Below are 10,103 nucleotides of genomic sequence, written 5' to 3'. Positions count from 1 at the left end.
GTGATGTCAATACCTCTAAAACAAGTAAACAATCAACATTTTAGAGAAGGTTTATTGTCTAAAGGTAAAAATATATCACACTGCTGGGTAATTCATTCTGAAAGTGCACCAAACTGAATATACGTTAAAAGCAGATGAGAAGGAAGCCTCTAACAAAGATACCGGTGGCAAAGAGTTGAACTTCCTGTTGGAGACAAAGCTGTGATTCCCTCTGACTGAACTTCTGGTCCCAGCTGATCTTTCTGAGCTCTGCAGTATGGTGCCACCTAGTGTCCAGTAATGCATCCTGCACCTGCTGATAATCAGGCATTTGTTTCACTCAAAGTCTCTGTTAAACAACAGCAAAACAAGAGAACCAAACTAAAACTTTGATGTTTTATGGTGTTCTTATTCCAACATGATGACATCAGCCTGTTATAGTAACACTGTATGCTCTTTCATGTGAAATATTACTTGATATGGTTTCTTTACCAGCCCCTCAGTGTGCCTGATAAGGATAAGCAGATAAGAGAACGTATGGTTGGATCGTTTGTTGACATTTTTTTTCAAGGTCAACTTTGATCTTGAGCGCTAGCAATGATGGTCAAGGTCAAATGTTTAGCTAACCTGGATATTAACATTTCTGATTGGCTAACACAGTTCTGTGATTAGGGTCATGTCACTTGCTTGATTGGTTGGTTTGGCATTAAATTATCGTCTTTCAGTTTTCAAGTCGTTAGCACTTTTTAACCCATTTGTTTTTACAGATAGAACAATGACAGGAACACACAGTACAGCAAACTCCCTGTGTGTGTTTTATTAACTGCAAACTAGACCAACTCAGAGCACACGCACACACACACACACACACACACACGCACACACACAGACACGCACACACACAAGCAACAGCAGCAGTCATTTCAACATAGTGTTTTCATGGCTACTTCAGCACCAGAGTAACAACGCAGTGTTATGATCCTTTACAAATAATGTTTCTTTCATAAAATATATTCTGTGAGAAACAGTTTTATTTTAAAATAGACTTCTGTTGAATGTGATGTTTTTCTATTCTAGTTACATCAACACTGCATGCAGAGAAACTACATCACAGGACGTTTAGTCCACCAAATAATCAATATGACAGTGAACTGATATGAAATCCTTCATGTTGACTGTGACTCTGGTTCCGAGGTGTCTGGCCCGGCGTCCGTCTGGCTGTCTTGTCGGCCTCCCACTGCCTCCTTGCTCTTGGCTGCGTTCTCGCTCTGAGCCCGGTTCTGCTGCTCCGTCTCCAGAGCTTTCTCCATCTCTGTGTAGTAGTCGAGAGCTTTCCGGACGGGATCGATAATGTGTTGCTGCAGAATTATTGCAAAAAAAGTTTTAACTGATTACAATTTACTAAAAAACATGGGTTGAATTTAACCATTTATGAGTTCCTTACAGTAGAAAAAGGGCGGCTGTACTTTAACACTTGCTGAGGATGGGTTTCTGTAAAGTAATTTCTTGTTTTATTTTGTAAATCTTACCCTGTTTACACTGTTCACCGTTCACTGTTTACCTGTGCTGTCTTTCACACCAATTATGTTTTTTTTGTGTTTATTTTAGTCTTTTCTTTTCATCTGAGCCACTTATTTAAGATGTTTTGGACACCTTCCAGTGAAAGTCTTCATTAAATTTTGCAAAGATACTTTTAAAGAAGTACATACAGTACATTTTCTCCATACTTTTGATTTTAATACCTCCAGGCAGGGGAAGAGGTTGGCCAGCTCGATGAAGAGAGGCAGAAGAACAAATCTGATGAAGCCTGTTTGAGACGAAGGTTTGGTAACTTTGTCCCGGTCCATAAAGGGGGTAACGGGAAGGCCCTCCAACTTCTCCACATCACTCTGACAGAACGACAGGAGACAGATTTGACCCACTTAACTTAGTTTACTTCTATTGCTTTATAAGGGATGTTCAGCTGTGTGGCACACCCTCATCACTGTAAGGCCACGGTGGATTTAACATTTGAATTTAAAAGGTAATATATTTTAGTTTCTGTAGCTTTAAAAAGTGAAGTTAATCTGCATTTGTTATAATGAACTGCACCAACAAGGTCAGATCATCTGAAAAAGAAATTCTCACACAACTTGATAACAGACTGTGTCTATAGAGAAACTCACAGTTTGTCTCTGCCCTTCAAAAATCAGCTGGACCGTCCCTGAATCTCATCGTAGAGCCAAAACATTTAGAGTTCAGGTCACTGTGCTCCAAAACATCCCTCTTTAAGTTACAGATATCTCATCAAAAACAGCATCAAATCATATTGTCACTTTGAAATGTCTTGACAAAGTTCAGCAGGAGTCGGTACCTGGTTGAAGAATTCCTGTAAAAGACAGTCCAGCCAGGGCTCAGCCACCTCCATGGGCCGGGCCTCGTTGGATATGTCGCTCACTTTGATCAGGATCGTCATTAGCTGCACAAACAACAACAGTAAATAGATGTATAGATGCTTCCAAATTTCCACGATGCTCTGTAGTCTTACCACGTCTCTGTGGTCCTTGTTGGTGAAGTCAAACACTGGAAGGATGGACTTGAACTTGTTGAGAACCTCATTGTGTCTCGACATGTCGGTGGCCAGAATGCATCTGAAACAATCAGTGCTCATTATAAATTCTGTGCTAAGATATCATGATGAACAAGAGCACTCAAACATCACAACTTCCCCACAGAAGGCAAAGGCTACACTAACACATTGATGTTTTTTAGTGTTTTTATTAAAAAATATCATTGTGACATTGTAGGGTGTTGTATTGAAAAAATAAAAAGTGTTTTGTACTGCTCTCTGCGTGCCCTTTCTTATGATATATTACTCAATATGGTTTCTACAATTTTTTTTCAAGGTCAACTTTGACCTTGGACGTAACAATGAAGGTTAAGGTTAAATGTTTAGCCAAACTAGGTACACATGTCCCTCAAGGTCTAGCATTTTTACACAAAATGAAATCACCTTTAGCTGATTATTGGTTTCTACCGGCACACAGAATTTGAACATGATATCTTCAAAATTGTGGATGCTAGACTGCTAACAAACAGACAGACATATTCCCTCCTTTTGGGGGGAGAAAAATTAAAAACATGACTATTGGAAGATGATCTCACTTGATGATCCCCTCTCGTATCCGTTTGTACTGATCCGTGGACAGATTCCTGAAGATGTTGCTCTCTGTCTATGAAACAAAGACTCTCGGGTCACTGTGGATTCGTCCATGCGTGTACGCAGGTTAATGGAGGGTTTTCTATTCTTACCCTCTCCAGTATCTCGAAAGCTACAGCACAGTGGTGGTTCTCCAGAGGAGAGATGTCATTGTAGCGCAGAGCGAGTTCAGTCCGAGCGTTTATCTGAAGAACAGTCAGACATGAGATTTTTACCAAAGTTCAAGCCTCAACCTTATTTTGGAAAACTGGAAAATTCAGATGAATAAAACATCACAGAGTGTTGTAACATCATCTGCACTGAAGTCCCAGTAAAGCCTGTGTTGGCTGTTCTTCTACAGTGCAAAAGGTGGTAGTTTCGGTATAAATAACTGGTATAAAAGATTTTAAGCGATGAAACTACACAGAATTACATGGACTGGTTCTCAAAGAGTCTCAAAGCGACTTTTCCCTAATCTTAAAGGAGTTTCATTAGTATATGAAAGCAGTAAGTGCCATCCATTACATGCAGAAAATTGTTGCCATACCACAGTTTTACATCATCTAGTGAGAAAATGTGAACAAAAATCGCACCGAGCCAAATTTTCAGGTTGAATCAAAATTCTGTTCTCATATTCTGATATGTAGGCCGGGAGTGCTCTAACTCCAGCTGGTACAACAAACCACAATGCAGGTCTGAATTTCAGTACTAGGGAAGCCTAAAGAGTGTGCTTTGTGTACCTGATAGGCATTGTTGTATCCCATGTGGTCGAGGTCGTGGCAGACTGCAGAGGTCAGCATAATCAGCAGGTCAATGCTGTCCATCTTACTCCTCAGGTCAGTCAGCCAGATCAAACCATACATCTGCTCAGAGAGAAGACAAACAAAGGCAACAACACAAATGGAGAGAATGAAGAAGAAGGATTTACCTGCATTTATTGGTAACACTTTATAATGTCCGGTTTTTATTTCAAGTTAAAATCTAATTGTATTTACCTACAAATACTTAAAGATGGGCACACTAGAATAAGGGGGAACAAGTCCCGTTCTTAGAGGAAACAAGCAAATAATTATACCGTAAGTAAATTTGAAAACTGTGTAATTTCATGATAATTTTGCAGAAATGCCAGGGTGCAGAGTTCATCCGTTAGTCGAACTTCAGACAAAGGAGGAACAATGTGATTTTCGTCCTGGTCGTGGAAGACTGGACCAGCTCTTTATCCTCTTGGGGATACTTGAGGGTGCATGGGAGTTTGCCCAACCAGTCTACATGTGTTTTGTGGACTTGGAGAAGGCATTTGACCGTGTCCTTCAGAGTGTCCTGTAGGAGGTGCTTTGTGAGTATGGGGTGTCTGGCGTATTGCTTCGGGCCATTCGATCCTTATACAACCATTGCAAGAGCTTGGTGCACATAGCTGGCAATAAGTCGGACTCATTCCCAGTGGGTGATGGGCTCCGCCAGGGCTGCCCTTTGTCACCAATTCTGTTCATAATTTTTACGGACAGAATTTCTAGGTTTAGCCAAGTGGGGGAAGTCTTTCACTTGGGTGGTCTCAGAATCCCATCTCTGCTTTTCGCGGATGATGTGGTTCTGTTGGCTTCATCGGGTGATGGTTCGCACTGGAAAAATTCACAACTGAGTGTGAAGCAGGGGGAATGAGAATCAGCACCTCCAAATCTCAGCCGGAAAATGGTGGAGTGCCAACTCCGAGTTCCTTCCCCAAGTGGAGGAGTTTAAGTATCTCAGGGTCTTGTTCACGAGTGATGGCAGAAGGTAGCGGGAGATCGACCTTCGGATTGGTGCTACGGCTGAAGTGATGCGGACGCTGTACCGGTCCGTTGTGGTAAAGAGAGAGCTGAGTGTAAAAGCGATGCTCTCGATTTATCAGTCAATCTAAGTCCCTATCCTCATCTATGGTCACAAGCTGTCCGTAGTGACTGACAGATTGAGATAGCAGATACAAGTGTTGGGAATGGGTTTACTCCGAAGGTTCACTGGCCTCTCCCTTAGAGATAGGGTGGGAAGTTCAGCCATCCGGCAGGGGCTCAGAGTAGAGCCGCTGCTCCTCCACATTGAAAGGAGCCAGTTGAGGTGGTTCGGGCATCTGATAAGGATGCCTCCTGGGCGCCTCCTAGGTGAGGTGTTCCAGGTATGTCTCACCGGGACACACTGGAGAGATTAAGAAACTACACAGTACTTAAAATTACTTTCTTTGTTTCCTAACTAACTTTTTACCCTCTTATTCTAGTGTAACTGCCTTTAAGTATTTGTAGGTAAATTTAACCACAGCGTAATTGGGAATTACGCCCTTATTGCGGGCGTTAAACATACTCACCATCTGGGTCACACAGAAGCAGTGTTTAAAGTTGTGGAAAGGGATGTTGTTGTATCTGCGATAGATTTCGAACAGAAACTGCTGCAAGACTTCGGGCTCGATGTTGAAGGTTGGTATAAAGTCTAAATCTGTGTACATGACTTGCAGGAGCACCATAATCTCTGCATCCTCCCACTGCCTGCACATCACCAGAAAAAAACAATCAATAGCCAACCAGTCAACATTTGTCCTTCCACTCGGATTTCCAGGCTAAATGTGTCCTGCCAATTTTTAGCTTTAAAAAAAAAACCTTGAAGGGTGAAAGGTTTTCTAATGGACACACAGATAATGTAAAAGACACAAATTTCCCATTGCTACAAAGTCCAAGAATGGATCTTTCAGCACATCTTTCAAGACAAGATTTTGAGGAAAGACAAGCAGACAATAATTATTCAACACAGAAATGCAGAAGCTGTGGAGTCAGCTGAAGTGTTGAGGAAGGAAAGAGGACAATTATTGAACCACATTTAGACATATTTAACCCTCTGATGCCAAAGCTGGAATAGTGCGGACCATAACCATCTGTCATGAAATTCTTTTGTTTGAAAAAAAGGTGAAAGTCTTGGAAATCCAGAAAGAAGAAAAAATGTTATTTTGACTGACACAAACAAAAAAAATATTCTAGTGCTGTCAGCGTTAATCTCGCTAAAATGAAATTAACGCCATAACCACATTAACGCGGCAGATCTCCGTTAGCGAGTTCACCCCGTGCGTGTGGCTGCACAGCTCATTAATGCTCGCTAACGCGTTAGCGCCGTCCAGCCACACTCATCAGGGTGATCTGCGACAACTCGCTAACAGAGATTTGCCGCGATTAACGCTGATAGCACTAAAATATTCATAAAAAGATCAGTTTTCACTATATTTCTCCAAAATTTAGTGCAGGTATAGCGTTACCACCTTTCTGTTTGCTGGGACCCTGTTCCCACATTTGTTTACTGAACATCTACTTTTGCATTTTTGCTTAAAACCCATGTGTTTTTTCTTTTCAAACACATGTTTGACTGTACTCTGTGTTCACAAGGAGTGGTTGCACTCCTGTGTTGAGGAACATACGAACACACTGATGGTTTTAGTCTTTTCAGTAAATTTGTTTACAGCAGCAAGAGTGCAGGATCACGTCAGAATTATTCCTGATAATACCGCACTGGCCAACTTGCAAAAAGCACATTTTATCAGGTGTTTAGAGGAATCCTGTAATTTAGCTCCAAGCTTTAGGTGTGTAGGTTGAAGATAACCGCATCGATGCTCCTCTATTGCTGCAGGTTTGCTTTAAAAGCTTTTGGACAAATGAAAAGATAACCGAACCTTAGTGAATGCATGGCGCTCACTTCAAACGCCGTGTGCATATTAAGGCTTTTATAAAGACCTTCTTTTAATTAGCGAGCCCTCATCCAGGCCTATTCATATTGAGATGAGTGTGCGGATCAGAAGGAAAGGCTGAGGGCTTCCATCCTCTTCAGAAACACATGAGATGTGTTTGCTGGGCACGACTGTCATTAGCTGACCGCCTGCCTCACTGTCCACGGAGGAAACAGGTGCGCTCGTTTATTTAGGATCACAAAGACGCATCAGGGTGATGAACACAGATTCAGCAGGTGACATTAAAAGCAATTGGATTCATGCATTTTAAAGCAAAACTTACCAGTTATCAAAGGTTGGCGTCTTCAGGTACTGCCTCACTTCCTCAGATACCTCCAAAGAGCTGCAAAGACGGTGGCATGAGGAGTAAGAATAGCAAATTATTCCAAACATTTTAGTGTGAATTTTTACAAACCTCATTTGCAGGAACTTTTCCCGCACATGTTCACACTCTTCCCTGGTTTTACGCAGCGTCCTTTTGTGGTAGAACGGTGAGGGCTTGTGGGTTCCCTCCGAGAGATCTTTGAACAGCCCCAGCCAGCTTAGATGCTCCACACTCTGAAGACAAATGGCAAGCAGCACTGAACACAAACCTACTGGAGCTCACACTACAAATTATTACTGACTTCTTCCTAAGTGATTATTTCCCCAGCCCTGCTGCACTGTGACATCTAATCATAGGGTTCCCCCACCTGCCAAACCCACTTTATCCCCATGTTTGTCTCTAAGTTTTGAATTTAAAAAAACTTCTGGTATTTTTGTTCAGTTATTTGAGGTGGAACAAGCTTAAACAACACAACACTGGATGTGGGAAACTTTGCTGGGATACCTCCAGTTTCTCTCTGAATGAATCCACCTGCTTCTTCATCTCATACACAACTGCAGGCGTCTCACCAGCCTCGATGAGGATTTTCTTCTCCAGGCCCCGCAGTCTGGGATCAGTGAAGCAACCATTCATGAACTTTTCAGCTGTATGTGTCATGGCTCAGATTCTGGTCTTTAATGCCTGATATGAGACTTTAAAAAGCACACTGATGGTAAAATACCTAAGAGATCTTTATGCATGTTCTCTCCTTTGTTACCCGGCCTGCCCCACCTACCTTTTTTCCATGGATGACAGGTCAAATCCTAGTGCACCAGCTAGCTCGGCACCTGAAATGACGTAAAAAGATGGAGACCGTCAACAGTTTCCATGTGAACTAGATCACTGCCATTCCCACGATGCCTAATTAAAGATACCTAACAGCTCACTGTTACAGTCGGCAGCCACCACCTCCAGCTTGTAGCACAGGTTGGGGTTGTTGGGTTCAAGGCTCGGGGAAATGTTGATGATGTTGCCTTTAGGGTTATACAGTTTCAGGATGTCATGGGGTCCGGCCTCGGCGGCAGAGCGGAACAGATCTAGAAAGACCAGCTTGAGGTTTATTTTATAGAATCACTTGAGGAAGTCCAGGAATTGTTATTCAAATGAACAGACATATATAACCACGTCCACATTACTAACCAACTTTGATATGAATCATTTAATTTAAACTTCAATTTTTTGTCTATTCTGAGCTATTTTGAAAATTTTCTTGCATTTTGTTTTCTTTAGGTTATTGATATAATTTCCGTGCTAACACTTATATAATATTTGTAAAGTGCTCAGTATCTAAACAACCCATTATCGTCAAACAACTATAACAACCAGCAACACCAACAGTCACCAACAACAATCCACAACCAGCAACAATCAGCAACCACCAATAACAACAATCAGCAACAACAACCAACTATAACAACCAGCAACAACAAAAACCAACATCAACAAACAATAACAAGTTTATCAGAAAAAAGTAAAATGTACTTAAGAGGGGTGATTTACACAAATTTGGTTAGTGTGGTTGTGCTATACTCATACTTGGATATTCAATATGAACTTCTATAATCATACAATGTATATTAAACTAAAAGAGCTCTATTATTTATATTTATAGCACTTCATCTAATATTAGTTTAGAAATGTTTTAATATACCCAGTTCTCAGAGAATTACAGTACTTAGAAAGCTGAGGGGGTTTTGCCTTAATGTGCCCCATACACCGTAGTGTCTCAGAAACACGAGCAGGCATTAGGCACTGCAGGAGTCTCTATTATAATTATCAGTCACAAACGCTGAAAAACACACATCACGCATGTAAAGTTTTCTATAAATGACTGCACTGAAATATTAACCAAAAAAAGATGTAAAGGTAAACATTTTTGCCAATGCCTCGATTCTGAGCTTCCCACTGCAGAACACAAATTAAGTGGAACGAGTTTCTACAAATATGCAGGTACAACGTTCAGGTAATTCAATACAGGAAAGTAAACTTCAAAAACTAGTACAATAGAAGTTAAATGCAGTCATCTAAATTAAGTAAGAACACTGCTTGCAGTTACAGCACTGTTCTAATGAGTAAAATCTGCGGTATGTAATGTGCGTGGAGACCATGATGCCAAAGGCTGAAGCTGCTGTGGGAGGTGAGGAGCTGTCAGTGGCAGCTGTATTTGCAGCAAAGACTGCTTTGTCTTATGTTGATCCATTTATCAAATTTGCTTTATTGATTTTAGTCACAAAAGAGTATTTCCTGAACTCTAAGCATAAGAATATTCCACTTTAATTCATTTGTCCAAAACAACACGTTAGAATGCATTTGATCATATGAAACATAAACTCTTACCTTTGACGTCCTGAGCCGGACAGTCGACCGGGAACTCCGCCTGCTCCGGTCTCCCGTTCACCGTGAAGTAGATTATTTTTGTTTCCATGTCATGAATCTAAACCCGCTGATGCTGTTGTGTGCACTGCTGATCTGGCTCTGATGTCTATCTCCTCTTATTATCCTAATGATAATCACTCCACCCCCTCTCCACCTCCTCCTAAGCTCCTCCCCTGCCTTTGGACTGCAACATTTCTCAGAGCAATTTAGATTTTTATAACAATTACAAAGGTTATGAGGGTGTTTTTAAAAAAACAATTACAGTAGTGGTTCTCAAATTGTGGGTGACAAATTAATGGCACAGAGGTGAACATGGTGTTGATTTTTAATCCAAATATAATTACAGTTCAACAAAAAAGAGAGAATGGTCTTTATAGAGTCAAACTGAGAATGAGATAACCAATCAGAGTGTTTTTGGCTGATTTTTAAGTGCTGTAGTGAACCTGCTGTTTAGTGTACATTGTTGTTTT

General features: G+C 41.1%; 1 protein-coding gene across 2 annotated transcripts; it reads right to left on the bottom strand.

The window, feature by feature from the left end:
- Positions 1 to 1,145: 1,145 nt before the first annotated feature.
- Positions 1,146 to 9,682, bottom strand: LOC102795313 (high affinity cGMP-specific 3',5'-cyclic phosphodiesterase 9A). Of its 2 annotated transcripts, none has more exons than XM_087829791.1 (14): positions 9,595 to 9,682; positions 8,133 to 8,294; positions 7,994 to 8,045; positions 7,723 to 7,825; positions 7,309 to 7,451; positions 7,177 to 7,236; positions 5,493 to 5,670; positions 3,898 to 4,020; positions 3,271 to 3,363; positions 3,124 to 3,191; positions 2,507 to 2,609; positions 2,333 to 2,437; positions 1,707 to 1,868; positions 1,146 to 1,337 (listed from the first exon to the last, which is right to left on the bottom strand). In XM_087829791.1, the coding sequence occupies exons 1-14, from the start codon at positions 9,680 to 9,682 to the stop codon at positions 1,146 to 1,148; spliced, it is 1,632 nt and encodes a 543-aa protein (XP_087685917.1). The 2 variants fall into 2 exon arrangements, with proteins under 2 accessions (XP_087685917.1, XP_006803821.2); XM_006803758.2 differs by having other exon boundaries at positions 1,722 to 1,868.
- Between the last annotated feature and the right edge of the window lie 421 nt (positions 9,683 to 10,103).

Source organism: Neolamprologus brichardi, chromosome 16 (assembly GCF_056152115.1).
Source record: "Neolamprologus brichardi isolate AB-2024 chromosome 16, ASM5615211v1, whole genome shotgun sequence".
Taxonomy (NCBI): domain Eukaryota; kingdom Metazoa; phylum Chordata; class Actinopteri; order Cichliformes; family Cichlidae; genus Neolamprologus; species Neolamprologus brichardi.
Note: the sequence above shows the minus strand (reverse complement) of the source record. Positions and strands in the feature narration are given on the sequence as shown.